Consider the following 19,077-nt stretch of genomic DNA (forward strand, 5'->3'; position numbering starts at 1 on the left):
AGGAAAGCCAAGTCCTCGGAAGGAAAAGAAAATGGAGCAGCTGTGGATGTGCACGGTAGGTCCTAAGGCCTCTCCTTGATCCCGCAGCCTCTCCGATCAGACGGGTTCAAGGCCAAGGAGACTACTAATGAACGGTACAAACGTGTTGAGCGTCCAAGCTCTTCCACTCTCTAGCCCTACCCTCCTCTCCCTTTGTCCGTGTTCAGACGTGGTGAAGATTCTCTTGAACGTACGAGGCACTGGGACACTGTGGCACAGACTATGGCCCACGGCTGCCATGGTGCCCACATCAGGGCACCCAGCTCCCTCGACGAGACCACGACTGCAGGAACACTTGGCACAGCTAAATCCCGGTGAGCGGCGGGCGGGTGTCACCACTGGCAAAGTGCGTAATGGGAAGCAGGGTATCTCTAGGGAAAGGTAACTTCCCACCAGACAGAGAAGAGCGCGAGGGCCAGCTTGCACCCGGCATGCGGGGCCGTGAGCAGCCAGGTAAAGACTGTTGAGGATAGCCCGGCCCCATGCAGATGCATGCTTCAGCTACACTGTGACAGCCTGTGAGCCTGGAAACCACAAACCCACTTCTCGTTCTTCTAGTTCTCGGGTCACTCACCACTGCACACCCTCACCTGGGGTGAGACAAAGGGGGCCGGCACCACCGTGGGGTGCCACGCTCCCTCACAGTCTAGGTTTATCTTTCTATTGGCCAGAACAGAAAAACCTTCAGGCCCAACCTCTACCAAGGGGAAGGGGTCAGGTCACAAGGACAGGAAGCCGAGGAAGCCAGGTGCCCAAGGACCCCTGGGCGACCTCTTCTTGCAGAGGCTCCAGGAACAGGGCGGCGTCGGGGGTTCCTTCCTCCTGACAAGAGCCCGTGATGCCTGTTAGCATCTCATCAACGCTAACGTCTGATGCTGGGACCAGTGCTCCAGTGTGAGAAAAACGGCTGGACGGCGGCCAGGGTGCACGGGCTGAAGCATCCTGGGTGGGTGAAGGGTGACTGCTGGTGCAGAACCACCTGAGGCCAGAGACGGAGGGACAGCCCGCCAAGTCTCAGAAAGCCCCACGGCGGCACCTGCCCTGTCCCTCCGTGTCCCATTCATTGTGACAGAGCACGCAGCAGTGTGAAGGGAACTGATGGCACAGAAAGATTTCACAGAAATGCTTTTCAGATTTATGTGCCAGATGGGCTCCCCCCCCCCCCCCCCCCCCGCCTTTTCAGCTTGTTTTTCTAATTCTCCAAAGTGTCAGCATTTTAATGTTTCTTTTCTGGGAGTAGAGGCAGGAGCAGGGGTGGAAATGAGCGTAAACAAAGCACAGCCCCATGGTCAGCATCCACTGGAGGCTGCTGGAAGAGTGGTCTCGCTGTCCCTGCACGCTGGCTGGGCCCCTCTGGCCATGTTCATTGAGCAAGATTCCAAAACAAGAAATGATTCTGGGACAAGAAACAATCGTGTCTGTGAGAAGAAGATACAGCTTTGTGGCCCTACAGCCGTGGTAATTGTGAGCACCAAGAGAAATGGATTTAAGTAATTATCTCGAAACAAAAACATGCATCTAGTTAACAGTCTGCTAGGACACACACACACACACACACACACACACACACCTCAAAGTCTCACATGACCAACAGCCTTAAATATTCAACAAAACAGAAACATGAACATCAATTCAGCAAAAGGGAGAGGAGGAGAGGTAGGCCAAAGAAGCAGGAGGCCAATTTTATATCCCACGGAGTTAAAGAAAAAAAAAAAAAAAAAGACTCCCAGCACGGGGTGCTTGGAAGGCTGCTAATTCAGGAGAGGTCTTGGTGGGCCAAGCACTGTGGCCATCCACGCGGTTTACAAAGGCACAGGAACTGTGGAAGGGACTGAGCTCATGACCCTCCACGAGCCCTCATAGCTGGGGACATCATGTGGTTTTCCTTTTGACCGTAATGAGTTCTTACCGTGGTGGTCTTCTCCCTTTTGAAGGGAGACTTCACGTTTGTCCTGGGGTGAAGGGCAAGTTCTCTTACCACCTCCCAGTGGATATTAAGGATTAGCCCAGCTTTGTGTGCTCACCCCTGAGGGAAGTGATCTGGAAGGCCTGTAAACACGTTTTTCCGCTGTAGGCTGAGGGATGCCGCCAGGCTGCTCTTCCGTGAGGCTGAAGGACAGATGAGGGAACAGGCGGCTGGTCGGTGACCCGCGGCAGCGACGGCAGCAGGGAGAGGACGCCCCCTCTGCTCTCCATCAGCAGAGGCCGAGGCAGGGCTGGCTGCCCCCAAGCGCCTTCAGCGGGCCTCCAGGAAGCAGTGGGAGCCTCCAAATGGACCCACATTTCAGGAGGCAGCCCTCGGAGCCCCTGCAAAGCTCGCCCCAGGATTTCCAGCCTGCCCAGCACCGCCCAGGCTCCATCTCTGGCCGGGAGGACAGAGGTTGAATGGGAAGTTCACTAACCCTCCGAACGTCATAGCAGAACGTTAGAAGCACATTCTTTCAACAAGAAGGTACCCTGGGCTGGGCTTCCTGAGTGTTAGAGTGAGCGCCCGCCCTTCCGTCCGCGGTCCTCCGACAGGTACAGCAAGAGGACGGGCCTGGACGCCCCAGCTGCAGTTCCCATGTTTGGAAGCAGGCCATGGCCCCCCAATATCCCTCCACCTTGATCAAATACGAGTGTAGCTCTTCACTGCCTGATCTGGAGGTGCCCAGAGACAGCTCGAAGGCTGGCTGCCTCAGAGTTCTGCCTGTCAACACTCAATTTCTTCCTCCAAACACGAGACAGGACAGACTTTGGGTGTGGTGACATCTTTGGTCCGAGAACTGTTACGGTTTGGGGCTCCTGGCTGAACAATCCGGCCAAGATGACCGGACCGATGACGGCACCGTGGAGTCTGGCCTTTCAGACGCTCCACCCTGGGGACTGTACGCATCCACGGAACACTGCTGGCTTACCCGAGGCTACGGCTCGGAAGCAAGCGGAGAACGAGGGCCATGCAGTGAGGCGATGCCCGAGGAGGCCCCACCCGAGTCCCTGCCACGGTTTCAAGTCAGCGACGTGTGGCCATCACAACACCAGGCAGAACGAAGTCACTCCCAGACCACAGTGCCGCCCGAGGGGGTCTCTAAGCCAGGGCGGCAGCTTTGCATTGCTCGTGCTTTCCTTCTTGTCCCGCGTGCATTCACACCCACCACTTGTGCACACGGGCTCTGAGGTTCCCTGGTGGCTCGTGCGGTGGGAGGCGGCCTACCGTGCGCAAGCCTGAGCAGCCGTCCAAACCTACTTACAAGGTCAGAGTCTGAGGGAGGGAGAGAGACGCCTTCCGCCTGCCCCGTGGGCATGTCAGAGTGGCACAGGAGTCACTCGGAGCCGTCCGAGTACCCAGGGGTGACAGGAGCGAGTATCTCTCAGTCTGAGGACAGAACCGGAGAGGAACCGTATGCCTCTTATAGCTCACAGGAGCAGGCCCTGCCCCTTCTGTCCCATCTACTCCCTGCACCGGCACCATGGGCCTGGCAGGCCGCCAGCAGGACAGGACTTTGTCTGGGTTGCCCGAGGGCAGGGGAGGTCACGACTGAGGTCGCTGAGTGAGAGTTCACAGCAAGGGGTTCCCAAAGATGGGCTATTGCTGTTGGCAGGACCCGAACCTGCTTCAGACCTGAGCACAGTGTTCTGAGCGGCCCGGTGGGCCAGCGGAGTTGGAGGGGGGCCCTGAGCTCCGCATCAGGAGAGGCATGGGGTGCAGCATCCTCTCCGCAGGCAGGGAAGAGCCTCGAGGCATCTTGCGCGGCCACGTGCCTGCTAGGCGCTAAGACTCCCCCGATCTCTTGCCAATTCTGGTGACAGCCTCTGCCGCCTGCTCCGGCAGCTGGGACGGGTCTGTCAGAATGGAGGTGGTGGTGCTCAGGTGCCGGAGGGTGTTCAGCACCGCTGGAAGAAAGGGGAAGGTTAGCCCGGGGACACAGGCACACACGGCAGCTCTGAGCCCGACGGACGGCACGCAAGGTGTTACACATATGACCCGTGTGGTAATTCTCACGCCCGCCAAAGCAGAGGCGCTGAGCTCAAACTGAGGGACGAATGCCAGCAAAGCCTCTCTGGCCCTAGGGTGACTCTCCGAATCATGCCTCCTATCCTGCAGACGGGCAGAGAATCCCAAGCCGTTCCTGTATGTCCACCTGTTTTCACGTCACCCCTCTATAACCTCAACGTGTGGGCGTCGCCTTGTTAGTTACAAGAATTAAATCAGAAAAAATCTGAAAGCACCCGAGACGGCCTGGTGAACAGCAGGTGCTCGGTAAACGCAAGCTGCACCTGAGCACGGTGGCACCCAGGGATGGTAGGAAGCCAAGCAGAGGCGCCAGGGGCTCTGCCCCCGCCCTGCGGTTGGCACATTCCGGTTCGGGGCCTCCTACACAGCATCATCCCGCGCTCCCGGCCCTGCCGGAGCGGCTGCTCGCGGTGGAGCCTGGCCTGGCTACAGCGCTGTCTGCAGCGAAGGCCCTCCTCTCTCCGAGACTGTCGTGCAGGGGCTGGCAAGCCCCCGTGGCGCCTCGGCCCCCATGCAGCCCCTACTCACTTGGCCTGAGGACGGGCAGGGAGCAGTGCTGGTCCAGCCAGGACAGTGCCGTCCGGTGCAGTTCTTCCAGGCTGCTGGTGGACACCATCCCCTTGAAGGACTCAAACAGCGGCTTGATGATGATACTGAACTGCATTGCACGTGGGTTAAAGAAAACGTAAGCGAGGAGGAGGACCAGCAAACATGTAACCAAGGGTGGGGAGAATGAAGCCCAGCTACAGGCTTGCCCATGATCAATTCCCCCGGGGCGGGCAAGTGACTGTACAGACAGCGGATGAGAGGCAGACATCTAGGTTAAGACGCACCCTTACATTCCCCTAAAATGCTCCCATCCAACTGGAACTGAGCAACAGGTTAATGACCACTGAGCAGGCCAGAGGCAGGGACTGAGAGGTTTGCTTGGTGTGGCACGGGGTCCTGGCGCAACGACGTGAAAACCAACGGTCTTTATGTATACCGGCAAGAATAGGAGAGGCACACCCCAGACCAAATGGTGGAAGCTGTCTGTCTAGAGATAGATGAGGCCTGTGTCTGGTGATAAACACACATGCTGGCTCTTAGTCACATTCCACGTAGGTCTCCCAAACCATCCTAGGCAATCAGCTTAGTGGAGGCAATGAGCTCCATTTTCTCCTTGACCTGAGCCATGAGTGCCTGCGGTCCAAGCCTCAGCCCAATGAGGAACGTGCCATTTTCCTAAAGAGGTTCTGGCCCATCCCAGCTGTCACCCAGCTCCATCAGTGATGAGGGCAGAGGGAGGCTGGGCCAGCCAGGCAAAGCAGAGGAAACAGAGCCGGTGTCTGTCATCCCTCCTCTCTTCAAAACGAGCCGTCAGAGTGCAAATAAAGCAGATAAAATCCTCTGCTCCCAAACAACTGTCTTCTCAGTGTGTCAGTAACAAGGTGGAGGCACGTGGCCAACCTCCCACGTGTGCAGACCGTCTGAGGCAGAGATGTGGCTGGAAGGGTACGGACAAGGCAGGAGCTGTCCCCCAGAGGGGCCCTGCTGACATCTGGAAGCTGAGTGCGGGCGCGCCTTGGCCCCAGAGACAGACCCCAGCGCTCAGGTGCATGTGCCTCATGACAGCGTCAGAGGCCACGTGGCCCAAACCCAGACAACAGCCTCGAGGGAGCTGGTTTCAAATCCTGACTGTGCCACTCGGTCGTTCGTGAACCCTGGTTTCTCATCCATCACAGGGGCAGTACTCACCCTCCCTAAGTAAGTTACCCCAAGGACTGAGACGGCTGCCAGGAGGTGTCAGATGAGACCCTAGCTCCTTCCTACAGGATTGCCTCTACAAGCGGCTTTAGCTCCTTGCAACCAAGTGTCTTTACTTCCCAGAGAGAGAGAAACCGAGAGAGCAAACCGGGCCTGTTCTGCCTCCCCAGGAAGCCGTGAGCCGGGACGGTCACCAACGACCGACTCCCTTCACGCCACGGCCCTGGCCAGGCCCCTCTCCCGAGGCGGAAGCCAGCACCGCCCGTTGGATGAGCCCAACGACAACCATTTATGTGGGTTTTTTCTAAAATCGCTGGGCTGTCAGTGTCTGTTGTTTCAGCCTACCCACAGCTGGGGGGTGGGAGAAGCAAGAAAACCCAAAGATACAATCCAGAACTTCCAATTCTGTAGGGTCCGGCTTTTCACATACTCGTCAAACATGTCTCTCATGTGATCGAACTGGCGCCGGGTGACAGGGACTCCTGTGGCGGGGAGCAGCTGCTGGCAGGAGCTGCAACAGGCAGAATCAGAGGCAGCTCAGAGCGGCTGGCGGTAAAGCTGGACCCGGGGCACCGAACAGGCAGGGCCGGCCCGCTGTCGGCCACGGCAGGCCCGAGGGGGGGCCTCGGAAGGAGGAGGATGACAAAAACCCAGAATGCTGCAACAGAGAGGCGGCTACGGGTGACGGGGCCTCTGTGACACGCACACAGGAGCGCAAGGCGCCAGCCCCGGGCCCGCGTTCCCAGTCTCACATGATGGTGGTGTTGAGCTCCTCGATTTCCTCCCGCAGCCGCCGGGCTTCCTCCTGCATCTGGCTCCGCTCCTGCTGCAGCTTGGTGATGTACTCCACGGTCTTTTGCAGCGTGATGGCGTGGCTGGTCTGTGGGAGGGGCGGCGGGGTCAAAGCCGCAGCGGCCACGGCGACCCTGCCTGTCCACCCGGCACCGAGGCCAATGAAGCGGCTCCCCACCCACCCAATGCCACTCACCAGCTTGGAATTATTAGAGATCAAACTGTTAAGGGTGTCAAAGCCCATCTTGATGTTGAAGCGCCTTTTCTGCTCAGCTGAAATATGCTTCATCTGCCGGTTCTGCTGGGGAATCAAAGGGTCACTGTGATGCGGTGCTCTGTAAGGCCACCTCCCCTCCCTGCAGAATGGAGCACCTCGGCAGGGGCCACGACTGCTGCTGGTCGGCACCTCCCAGTCACCCTCAGACCCCTCCTCCACGGACCCAGTTCCCAGCTGCGGCCTCCCGGCATATTACAGGGCTCGATGCTGATTCCGGGGCTCAGGCCTCACTGGTAGGTGGGGGAATGGGAAGAGGGGACCTGATCTCGAGGTTAAAGTAGCAAACGTCCAGGCTCCTGATGCTACACCCCAGCCTGGTGAGCACCAGCCAAGTGTGTGGTCCTCCTTTCCTCTGTGTCCCTAGTAAGGGACGCAGCTGCCCCAGTGGCCCCTTGATATTCTCCTTTCCTCCCCAACCCTCCAAGGAAATCAAGACCCGAGAGAGACCTGTGATACCTTTAAAGCAGCCACATTTTTGGGGTCTGTAGATTTCCCTGAGCAGTTGTTCTGGGGAGACTGGGGACTGGGGCTCTGCTCTGAAGCACATGGAGAGGCCTGCCCTGAGTTTGGGCAATCTCGACCTGAGAAGAACAGAGACTCCTCTTAGAACATGGCCGGCTACAGCAGCTGGAACGGTCCTCACCCACGAAAGGAACCCCTGCAAATCCCAAACCCTGGAAACCCATCCGGAACCTCCCACGGCGACCACAGAGCAAAAACGGGAGAAATGCTTGCCAACACCTCAAGGAGGGTTCTGTTAGGTGTGGACAAGGCCTGAAGAAGGCTGGCTGGACATGGAGTGGGAACACAGTCTGAGCTTGACCAGCCACACGTTTTGGGGGACACGGAGAGTTTTGAGGGGAGGTGTGACTGCTAACCCAATTTCCTAAAAAGCCACGTGGAGGCAACCTGCGGTTTCCGCAGCATCTGTAAGGCTCTGGTTCTTACCCTGTGTGTCAAGTGCCCAGGTACCTGTTTATTTTTGTTCTCTCAACACTACACATACGTTCTCTTATACTTTCTTCAATCCTGCCTACTCCCACGCAAGCCATGTCCTGGTCACTGGCATCTCTCAGGAGTCCCTCTGAGCCCCTGGGGCTGCCCCACTCAGCGCACTCTTTTCCGTGGCACCGATCTCCCTGTGGTGCTCTCTCAGGCAGAACTCCCCCCGCGGCTCTGGCGCCCAGGGTTCTGTGCCTCAGAGGACAAGAGGCCACTACCTGAGCCCTAACTTACATCACTGTAGGGGCCTGACTCATAGTCTTTGTCTTTGTCTTTATCTTTCCAGACTGGAGGCCCTTGTTCCTCCAATCCTCCTTGGACAAGTCCCTGTACTGTCTGATCTCTGTGAGCAAAGATCTCTCCTCCTCATGTCTTCCTGTTCAGAAAAGACAACCGTTTACACAGAGCTCCAGGAGCAGCCACGCCCTGCTTTTACTTAAGACAAGAAGGCACCTTTGGTCTCCCTCTCTGATGTGGCATCTGAAAGGAAGGAGCCTGGGTTCTGGTTCTACCCCCACCATGAGGGGCAGAGCCTCGGGCAAATCGTTTATCCCTGGCTTCTCAGCTCTTCGCTGGGCAAAATCAGTTCTACCCCGACCATCTGGCCAATGGAAGGCCCACGCTGTGGAAATGGGTTCAGCAGATGGGAGGTTCTTGAAAACTAAGGGATGACTACGTTGAGTGTAGACAAGGCTGGGTGGTTTCTGTTTTCTGGAAACTGCGGACAAGGACTCTTCGGTCCCCTTTCTGGATCAGAACAGGCAGCTCAGAGCCAGGCCTTCCTAAAGGAGGTCAGGGACGGTGGTCCCCCGAGTGCATCAGTCGCCAACACTGCACACGCTTGCCGCCTTTCTGCTGCTGTGGATGATCTGGCACAACGCCGGGCACTTCCTAGCCTGGGCCGCTATCGGGCTTGTAAAATGTCACTGCACATCCTGTGAGTCCAGCCCCAAACCTAGGGAAGCCCGCAGGCGGTCTCCCTGACCCAGGAGTGGGAGCTCTCAGTTGGCCCACGAAGTCCCAACTGCTCAGGCTGGAGCACACACTCACTGGGACCCGTGGCAGAGGCCTGCTCGCCCTTCACCAGGGACTCTTGCACTGTGCCTGGAGAGAAGAGCCGAGAGACAGGGGCTGGCTGGCTGCTCGTGGGATGGCCGAGGTCTGTCACCAGGATGCCACTGTGGAACTCCGTGACTCCAGGAGCCTGAGTGACACAGGAGAGAGAGGTCACCCCCAACTATAGTCATGCTGGGTGAGGATCACCCAAGAACAGGGCCACACTGCGGTTATAAGGATGCTGAGGGTCTGTCCAGAGCCCTCTCACCCGGGCGATGGAGGCAGGCGTGAGGACCACATTGGACTGGGACACAGTAGAAGCCAACATCCCTTCTCTCTTCAGAGGGCCTGATGTCATAATCACTGCTTGAGGTTGTCCTGAAAAGGCAGCTGCCAGAACAAGAAGGTGAGGGTGGTGTCCCCGAGCCACGGGCGGCCTGCTGGGCCCAGGCCCGGGCCCACTGCACAGTGCTCCCCAGGAGAAGCATAGCCCCTGTTGCTGCTTAGACATTGCTTTCCTCACCACAGGACAGACAAGACCACAAGGGTACCTGACCTTTGTTTTGTAACTTCTCCTTGAAGGGGACAGATTATAGACCTATAGACCTAGGACGGATTATAGATCACCCGGACCATGCTTTTTCAAACTGGGTTGAGACTAACTTTAAAAGAACAACAGAGGGTATACATAAGAGACTAGATCACACACATGCAGATCAGAACACTCCTTTCACATCACTCTGTGTGTGTGTGTGTGTGTGTGTGTGTGCGTGTGTGTGTGTGACAAGTTTGCAAGCCTCGGGGACAGGGAAATATTCCTCAGGAAGGGGAGACCAGGCTCTGGCTTCCCTCCACTGACTTACCTGAGGCGATGCAAGCATTCTTCAATACCAAGGACACGGGCTCAGGTTTGGGAGCAGGCACTATTTTGGGGGGCTGCTTGGGCCTCCCCCCAGTCAAGGAGACCGGTTTGGGTTGCACAAAAGTTAAACACGGTTGAGACGGCCCAGCGGTTGGAGGCCGGGTGACTGGAGGCAGTGCCAGGCCACAGGGTGACACCGAGGGGGTGGGATGGTGGGTTGTGATGACAAGGCCCTGGCTCTGGCTGAAGGTGGTGGCAGATGCATCGTGGGTGAGGGTGGCGGAGGCCGTGTGCGTGATGACGGAGGGCGACTTGCTGGCTCCAGCAAACTTCGGCTGTAGGAAGGCGGGTGGAGCCAAGGGGCTCAAGGCAGTGGCCGGGGGTGGGGCTAACGGCAGAGCAGGGGAAGCAGGCGCCGGGGCAGGGCTGGGAGACAGCAAGGGCATGGTGAACACCGGGAGGAAAGGCTGGGGGACACTCAGAGGCTGTGCAGAGGGACCGAAGTCTGTAGGCTGGATAAAGGGGTCTCCAGGTCGGGGAGCTCGATCGCATCCCGGCCTATCCGTAGGGTCTAGGGTGGTGGCCGCAGGAGGCGAAATGAGGCCATCAGGGAGGTTCACGGTGGGGAGAGCAGGGGCTGGCAGGATGCTCTCCTGAGAAAGGAAGGACAAGTGCTGGATCACACAACTTGCCATCACTTCCCGGTACAACACACCACAAAGTCCAACAACGTGTGGTGGGCGCCTGAGCAGAACCTCCGGACAGAGGGACAAGGCGATGGTTCCCGTCCCCACGGCTGCTAACTGGGGGGAACGGAGCTGTGTCTCCCCAGGCATCCGCAGGGGTCTTGTTTCCATTAGGGACTAAATGATAACACAGAGCTCAGACAAAGCGACTGTCTGCACACAGTTGGCTCTAGGCCTGGGAGTATCTTGTTTCTGAAGTCCAGCAGGGGTCCCCCCAAAGTCCCTGCCATCTTCTGTTACAGAGCAGAGGCAGCCTGGATCACAGCTGCTCATGGGGTTCCCCCAGGGCAGTTTCACGTATCAACTTCTAGAGGTCACCTCTTCCTAAAAGAGAAACGCTATAAGGAATCAATTGTCAGGATCTCAGTCTCTACAGAAGAACTTCTTCCCAGAGCCAGATGGAAGAAGATGGGGCCAGGTTTCTGGTGTCTAACTGGATGCGGGTACCAGCCTGAGAGCCCCTGAGGGCAAAGAGCCATGCCTCATTCAGCTCTGCAGCCCCAGCACCCGATAACCAACTACTGTTAATTGTTGAGTAAAAAGTAAGAGAAATACACAGAACGTTTTTATTAGCGATCCATGTTTTTCTTTGCTAATCCTCTCTAAACTGGTCAGAACAGAGCTCAGGTTATGTGCAGCCTTAGGCAGGGGCGCCTGCTTGCTGACAGTCTCTCTCCCCTCTTGGATATCTCTGCGTGCTTCCGAGGAGGGCCAGAATAGCTTCTTTATGCGTTAGTTGTGTGTTCAGCCCTAGATCTGGCAAGCTCTAGTGTGTTGCTTATGACTGTGTGGTTACTTATTAGCCTGGCCCTCGGCCCCCCTGCCCCCACTCCCTCTACCTGAGCAGGTGGGCTGTTGGGATCTGGTGCAGGTGCTGAGACAGGAGCAGGCAGCACGGAACCAAAAATGGAGCGGCTGGAAGAGAAGAGGTCTGAAAGACAACAGCGGGGGCCTTTGAGCTCCGTGTGCCCATCACATCCTTGAATTAAGATCCAAGCGAACAGGGCACTGAGCCCCATCTTACCCAGAGGAATGCCATGGCATTCCCCCCTGAGGGTGTTCCCCCCTGAGGTAACTCTGCAGAAAGAGGCCCTCTGATGGGAACCGCTCATGCTGGCAACTAGTGTGGGCTCTGAAATACTCCCAGGCCTGGTGTTTCGTGGGCTCTCACGAGCCCAGCTCTAACTGCAGGACACTGCCGGGAGGCGGCTGTGTTGCCAGCGCCCTCTGCTGCCTAGAGGGAGAACTGCTTACGGTTCTGGGCAAACCTGAGGATCTGAGACCGCAGGAATGAGAACGGCGATTCCCTTGAGAGAGAACCGTGTGGCAGAAAAGCTTCCCAGACCTTGCAACTACTACCAAAAAAAAGGTAGTTCTGGAAAAATTCCAAGTCTTCCCCTCTGCCCATTCTAACAGTCCCCTCCACGAAGGGGAAGCACCAGTGTGCTCTGTCCTGGGCAAAAGGAGATCCCGGCAGCCATGCTCTCTGCCTGCCCCGGGTCCTCACCCTGGAAAGGTTCAAATGTGTCCATGAAGTCCAGGTTGGGCTGCAGGGGGATGAGCCCCGGCTGGATCATGTCGGCATTCCCCAGATGTGCTGCAAGAATCAGAAAGGAGACAGAGGCATCATTCTGCCTTCTCAGGCAATGTTGCAAGAACACATAACGGGCCTGGAACGGGTCCTCCTGGCCCTGTTCACACTCCAGATTCTTCCAAGGAGAAGTGCAGGGAGATGGCTGGAATTTCTACCTTCTTGTGAGTTCATGGCTATTCTCCCCCTTCAGAAGGCAGGAAAGAAAGTGAGTTTTTGTAAGAAAAGTGAAGTGAGAATCCCAACAAGCGCAAGAACAGCTATGCAGAGATCCCTGGTTCTAACTGCTGGTCTGTGGGCTCTTCCCTGAAGGCTAACTGGATGCCCGAATGCTGCCAGGTAAAAGGTCATGCCCAGGAATACCTGATTTTCTTCACAGTGAGTCAGAGGCCCTGTCACTCGGCCCAGGCACAGGTCCTCCGCTCAGGGGACAGTATCGGAAACGGCAAACTGATTCAGACCAAATCCCCACCGTCTTCTCACAGTGGCACCACAGGCATGACAGCTGCCCGGGAAGGCCCATTTGCAGTCCCCACGCTCTCAGTGCATGTGACCCTCAGGTGCCAGTGACACCGGCCAATCTTTCTGGCAGCCTGCCCTAAATAAGTGGTGCCCAGCAGCTAAGAGATGGCCTTGAGGCAAATCCTGCCCTGGGGGCCCCGGGGGGGGGGGGGCGGGGCTGGCAGAGAAGGACACCAGCTGCGTGTTGGAAGCCAAGGATCCGGAGGTGGGTTACCTATTTCCCGGGGGTTGGGCCAGGCCACCGGCTGGTGAGAGGAAAGTGTGGAGAAGAGGGTGTCGCTGAATTCTGACATGAGCATGTCTGTGTCCAGCAGTGGGTCCTCCTCCATGGGCACCGGGGTCTTCCATCCGTCCCCACGTTTGTGCCAATAAAGCATGTCATCATCCTACCGCCAACAGAAGGGGAAGGACAAGTCCCAGGGGACCGGTGAACTCAGAACTCCCAATCCCATCGCGCAGAGGGGCGCTACCCTAGTTTACGCAGCGGCAAGGGCTGCTCTGAGAGATGAGGCGGTGGGTGAGCAGGGAGAAATGGCCTGTTCCCTTAGCCTGCATGTCCTCTGTGTGAGAAGGGGCGTGGCCCCCCTGGAGCCTCGGGGACAGCCTGTGTCCCTAGCGCCTTCGGCTGCGGGCTTCACCGTGGGGCCGCCCACATCATCGCCGCTTCCCGTCAGAGGAGGGTTCCTCTGCGGGTCCTCCCGGCCCCGCCGCGCACTCACCCGGGCCAGGCTGGACAGGTCCTCATCCTTGTGCTGCTGCAGCTGCGGAGAAAAGGGGAGAAAAGAGCTTCACTCGGGGGCCGGGGAGGGGACGAGGCCCTCGGCCTCTCCTCCCAGAACCATCCGGGCCTCCTCTCCCTGGGAGGCCTGTGAGGGGTCTTGCCCTCTGCCATCGCCAGGCCCACGCCGGGCAGAGACGAGATTCCCAACCAGCGTCTGTGGAATAAACAGCCCCGGTTCACAGCGGGAGAAACTGAGAGCACAGGTAACACGACCGAAGCAGGTCCACCGCTCGGGCTGGGCTAGAACACCGGCTGCCGCGGGAGCAGCAATGGAGCCACGACCTCGGGGGCCAGCGTCCGGATACAGGCCTTCGGTCCTTCCCTCCTCTACGGGGGCTTCCCGCACACGCTCTTCTCGGAGCCCAAGCCGGGTACCCTTTTCTTGAAGTAGGTTCTCCACTTGTGATATTCCCGGATCACGATCTCAATGCGGCTCTTCCAGTACTTCCCTTCTGTGGTGATGGCCTGTGAAGGGAGGCAGGTCACGGTCAAAAGAGGGGCATCCAGGCTGACCGGCAGAACTCGACCTGAAGACAGAGATGTGTCTGACACCGGAAGTCAGCCCCGGGCAGCGCGGCTCGGAGGGCCCTGCCGCGCGCCTACAACCTCATTCGCCGACATGTCCCGCCTCTCCGGTGCTACGACCAGCCTCTACCTAAGGACGTGCTTTTATTTCACGACCTCAGATGACCAAGGGCAGCTTCGGCAGCATGGTTCCTAAGGGTCCGGATTGGAGCGTGGGTCAGAGAGAGTGCTTGGGCGGGGGGAGAGGGAGAGAGATGGTGGGGGGAGAGGGAGAGAGATGGGGGGAGGGGGGAGACAGAGGAGGGAGAGAGGGAGAGAGGGAGAGAGGGAGACAGGGAGACAGGGAGAGAGGGAGAGGGAGAGGGAGAGGGAGAGGGAGAGGGAGAGGGAGAGGGAGAGGGAGAGGGAGAGGGAGAGGGTCCTCCGTCCTGGTGCCAGAAGAGCCCTAGAGAGAGAGCCAGGGGTAGCAGTGAATGCCTGATCCAGGAGACCCTGCCACATTTTCGAAGGGTGAAAACAAACGGCCAATCACAGAAGTTTTAGGTGGAAAGTGACTCCAAGAGTAGCTACTTCAACCCTCCCATCATGCACGTGAGCCCCTTCCAAGATATCCCTGAAGCGCTCTGGCAACAAAGAAACCACGACTGCCTCAGAGAGCCGGCCTCGCTTTCAGATTGCTTTTTGTTTACGGCTGGAGTATATTAAAGTGAATCCCAGGTATCGTAAGACCCATTTAATTTCACCCAAAAATACTTCACCGTGGGTCTCTCTGACAGTGAAGAATGTTCACAGTGGATAATACAGTATTATCACCAAACCCAACAAAATGATATTCCTTAATATTGTCTAATATCAGACACACCCCACAGCTCAAAAGGGTCTTTCATTGGGTTACTTTCTAATTTTTCCCATTCCATCCAAACAGTGAGACGTGCTTGGATAGCATTGAAACAATGCAGAAGCGTGTAAAGGGTACCTGCCTCACTGTAATCCTCCTTCCCAGAAGTACCCACCAATAAAGGATTTCTGTATATCCTTCTAGACTTTTCCTACACACCCGCAATCACATAGATACACTTTATTCTTTTTTATTAAAAAAAATTAAAGTTTATTTTTGAGAGAGTGCACGTGCATGCCCACGAGCATGGGTGGGGCAGAGAGAGTGAGGGAGGCATAGAATCCGAAGCAGGCTCCAGGCTCTGAGCTGTCAGCACAGAGCCCAACGCGGGCTCAAACCCATAAAGTGTGAGATCATGACCTGAGCCGAAGTCAGACACTTAACTGAGTCACCCAGGCACCTCTAGATACACACTTTAAAAAATTAACATAAAGTTACTAAAATACAGTTGTGCAACTTTTTTTTTTCATTTACTATTTCTTCAGCATCTTCCTATCTCAGCATATAAAGATCTTGAAGTCATTTTTTTTAAGGATTTTATTTTTTGAGAGAGAAAGCACGCATGCACGCATAAAAGCTAGGGAGAGGGGTAGAGGGGGGAAGGGGGGAAGGGAGGGAGAGAGAGGGAGAGAGAGGGAGAGGGGGGGGAGAGAGAGAGAGAGGTAGAGAGAGGGAGAGAGAGAGAGAGAGAGAGAGAGAGAGAGGGAGAGAGACAAATCTCAAGCAGGCTCTACACTCAGTGTGGAGCCTGATATGGGGCTCGATCCCATGACCCTGAGATCACGACCTGAACTGAAATCAAGACTCAGACACTTGGGGTGCCTGGGTGGCTTAGTGGGTTAATGTCCGACTTTGGCTCAGGTCATGATCTCACAGTTTGTGGATTCAAGCCCCGCGCTGGGCTCTGTGCTGACAGCTCGGAGCCTGGAGCCTGCTTCAGATTCTGTGTCTCCCTCTCTCTGACCCTTTCCCGCTTGACTCTCTCTCTCTCAAAAATAAACATTAATTTTTTTTTTTTTTATAAAAAAAGAAGAGATGCTCGACCGACTGAGCCACCCAGGCGCCCCTTGAGATCATTCTTTGTTGAAGATAATCTGTCTTGTAAGGAGACCAAATCCCTCCCTGCTGACGTCCAGAGAAATGCCAACATTGAGGGTAAGTCCCAGGGAGAGAACCCCTTAGTCCTCAGGTCAGCCCAGCCAGAGAAGAGGGGAGTCCCGTGGGCTGTCACATCCTCGTCCTTGCGAGGACACCATGGCGGCCAGGGCAGCAAGGCTAGACCTTTTCCCTGAACCCCCGCTGCGGAATCCACCCCCTATTCCCAGCCCTGGGAGAGCTGCTTCCTCCTGATGAGGGAGGATCCTTTCCAGCTACTAATGGTCCAGGGCCAAGTACCTCTGGCCTGCGATGCTCATCCACTTCAACAGAGCCATCTAGTGGAGTGACGAAGTGGCACACAGGATTCTTGCGCTTCTCCAAATCTGGGCAGAGAAACGAGGAGACGTCATTGCTATGACCAAGACCCCTGAAGGAACCCCTGCCCGCTCTGTCCACATGCCCCTCAAGGTGCGGCCCTCCTTCCCTCGAAAATGAGATTTCAGAGAATAAAGGAAAAGAATCTGTAATTCATAGGTAAGGTAGGCAGTCTGGCTTATCAAGAGAAATGCCAGCCTAACCCAAGCATGCCCCCAGCACGCGGATCTCCTACAGAGGCCACAGGATCTACCTGCACGAAAGCCAGCTAGAAACAGAACGAGGCCTGGGTCTGCATCTTCTTTGAAAATAGGAACTGTTCCCTGACTCTTTGAATGTCACTCTCTGCTATGCCCTCCTTGACTCCCCTGAAAAGAACTAACCCCTCCTTCCTCCTCTGCCTTTACAACACTGGGCCCAAGCGCCTAACCTAACAGTGGGCACGCGATGCTGTGAGCAACTGGCTAACACGTCTGTCTCCTGCAGATTATAGGCAACTACGTGACCCCATGACTGGCTCCCCGTGCCTGATGGCCGAGAAGTATCCAGTTCACGAGGATCCGGCTTGGTTTTCCTATTGCTGCAGACTGCCCAAGAGAGGCTTCCTTTTGAGGCACAACATCTGGAAAGTGGGCTCTGGGGACCCGAGGTGCACAGGCTTCCAGGTGCTAGAACCTTGGGGCCCCCGCGGTCCCCTCCTGCCGGAAGGCCAAGTAGCACTCACACTGCATGTACCACGCCCGCCAGATGGCATTATTGAGCCGTATCTTGTCTCTCCACTGCAGCTTCAGGCCCTTGAAATTCTTCCACTTTGGAGACACCAACTTCCCACTGAAAGGCAAGACCAAGAAGGGAAACTTAGTGGTTCCTCTGAAAATGAAACAAAATCACAAAGGGCCACCCCATCACTCCAGACCTAGAGTAATCTATCACAAGCCACAGGCTAGGCTGGAGAGAATACACACGTCACTCCGGGATTTCTTCAAAGGGATCAGCAGCAGGGAAGGGGGAGGTGTGCGTGGCGGCAACGGTGTCCGCGGCTCGCAGGGGAGGCAGGGCTGGCTGCGGCTGCGAGGTTTGCAGTGGGAGGATGGGTATGTGGTCACTGCCCTAGGCTGCTGGCTTTCACAGGTCTTTTAAATTTTTCATAATTAAAAATTAAGAATCTTTTGATTTTTCAATATAGCAAACCATCACGTTGGGCATCTTCTGAAACTTGTGCAATGTTGTATGTCGATTACAACCCAATAAGGCTGGGGCGAAAAAAGAAAGAAGGAAATCTGCTGGCGACTGAATGAAAGCCGAGCTCCTTTAACCTGGTCCGTCTCCTTTGCCACCAGTCCCCAGGAGGCACTGACAACACAGGCACACAAGTGTCCCACTGGCCTTAGAGCCTGTGGGGCCCTCTCCTGCCTCCAGGCCTGTGCACACACGGTCTTCACTCTTCATGGAGCTCCTTCTGCCACCTGCTCGTCCTTTAACACGCTGCCCCAATACCATCTGGCCTCCCCCGGGCTGCTGCTGACCCCTTCAGGGCTCCCTGAGCACCATTCAGACTCAAAGGCAGCACTGAGCTACCCTCCACAAAGCAACGTCTACACCCACACCTCCACGCAGCCCGTGAGACGTCATCACCCTGAGCACCCAGCGGAGAACCTGGCATACAGCAGGGGCTCAGGTAATAACTGTCCGCCGCATGAGTTAAAGAGCCCCACACACCAAGCTAACAGCAGGCGAGGCGCGCCACCTGGCACAGCCTTCTCGGAGAGTTGAGTTTCCCAAGTGCTAAGATAGAAGCCACCTCTGGGTGGCTGACACAGGGTTTCCCTTTTTCAGAAGGCATGAGGCGTGCAAGGCGCCGTTCGGTCCACATCCAAGGGGGATCAGGTGGTTCTACCTGTGAGCCACAGCCCTGCCTCTTCTGCTGAGCCAACTCAGAAAGACCTCGTGAGGAAGAACAACAGGTATCTCCAGAGACGGCACCCAAACAGTAAGACTCACCAGAACCCGAGAACCCGGCTTATAAAGCAAAGCCCCTGGCTGTGCGCCTGGCAAAGACCTCAAGCCTCCCCCACTCACCCCAGGGAGCCAGGCTTCAGATCACACAGGCCAGAAGGCTACGTACGATCCGCAGAGAGAAAACATCACAGGATGCCCTCGTAAGAATCGGAGGGACGGACAGCAGCAGCCTCAGCTCAAAGGGTTAGAGGTTTCAAACCTGTCACACACCCTCCTTGCTGCCTGTCCCCAGTCCGAAGGCCCCCTAACCCAGCTCCGAGTGGTCCACTTGCACTCAGGGCCAGTGGCCAGGGCTGGAGGCTCGGCTGCATCACACGTGCCCCGGGCAGCTTTTGCAGTTGGGTAACCTGTCTGACGGCTGGATAATCATAACTCAGGATGACACCATCTCCTCCAGAGTATGTGCATAAGGACTAAGTGACGGTGCGTATGTATGTACACATATACACTTAGACACATATAACTGGTAAGCCTAAAGCAAAATATGTTATTAATAGCCATCTCCAAGTTACTTCTGAAAAGCCCGAGTCTTAACACCCCCTGACTTGAAACGTTCTTTCTTTCGCGTTTGCCACCACTGTCACGTGGCTCTTCCTTCTCCACAGGAGGAAAAAAGTGACACCCATGGGCCCACCCTCAATACCAGTGAACAAAGACCTGGGCAGAGGTCAGCCCTGTCCAAGCGCTTTGAAGGCAGGAACTGGGTCTCATTCCCTCATTCGAGAAGGGCGAGCGCAACGAGCGGAGGAAAGGG

At 56.4% G+C, this 19,077-nt stretch overlaps 1 protein-coding gene across 1 annotated transcript in view; it reads right to left on the bottom strand.

The window, feature by feature from the left end:
* Positions 1-1,210: 1,210 nt before the first annotated feature.
* The window catches only part of MLXIP (MLX interacting protein), a 58,281-nt gene continuing 40,414 nt past the window's right edge, over positions 1,211-19,077 (bottom strand). Inside the window, exons 2-17 of the mRNA XM_019467560.2 lie at positions 17,029-17,135; positions 16,227-16,312; positions 13,784-13,873; positions 13,347-13,388; positions 12,842-13,013; positions 12,022-12,111; positions 11,354-11,445; positions 9,770-10,421; positions 9,175-9,296; positions 8,901-9,054; positions 7,305-7,429; positions 6,768-6,869; positions 6,532-6,659; positions 6,167-6,290; positions 4,562-4,691; positions 1,211-3,912 (exon numbers count right to left, since the gene is read on the bottom strand). Of these exons, the coding sequence (XP_019323105.2) occupies positions 3,791-3,912; positions 4,562-4,691; positions 6,167-6,290; positions 6,532-6,659; positions 6,768-6,869; positions 7,305-7,429; positions 8,901-9,054; positions 9,175-9,296; positions 9,770-10,421; positions 11,354-11,445; positions 12,022-12,111; positions 12,842-13,013; positions 13,347-13,388; positions 13,784-13,873; positions 16,227-16,312; positions 17,029-17,135 (2,338 nt within the window). The 3' untranslated portion in view covers positions 1,211-3,790. The remainder of the gene's footprint in view (positions 3,913-4,561; positions 4,692-6,166; positions 6,291-6,531; positions 6,660-6,767; positions 6,870-7,304; positions 7,430-8,900; positions 9,055-9,174; positions 9,297-9,769; positions 10,422-11,353; positions 11,446-12,021; positions 12,112-12,841; positions 13,014-13,346; positions 13,389-13,783; positions 13,874-16,226; positions 16,313-17,028; positions 17,136-19,077) is intronic.

This window comes from Panthera pardus, unplaced genomic scaffold (assembly GCF_024362965.1).
Source record: "Panthera pardus isolate Hobbes unplaced genomic scaffold, ASM2436296v1 HiC_scaffold_15, whole genome shotgun sequence".
In the NCBI taxonomy this organism is placed as follows: domain Eukaryota; kingdom Metazoa; phylum Chordata; class Mammalia; order Carnivora; family Felidae; genus Panthera; species Panthera pardus.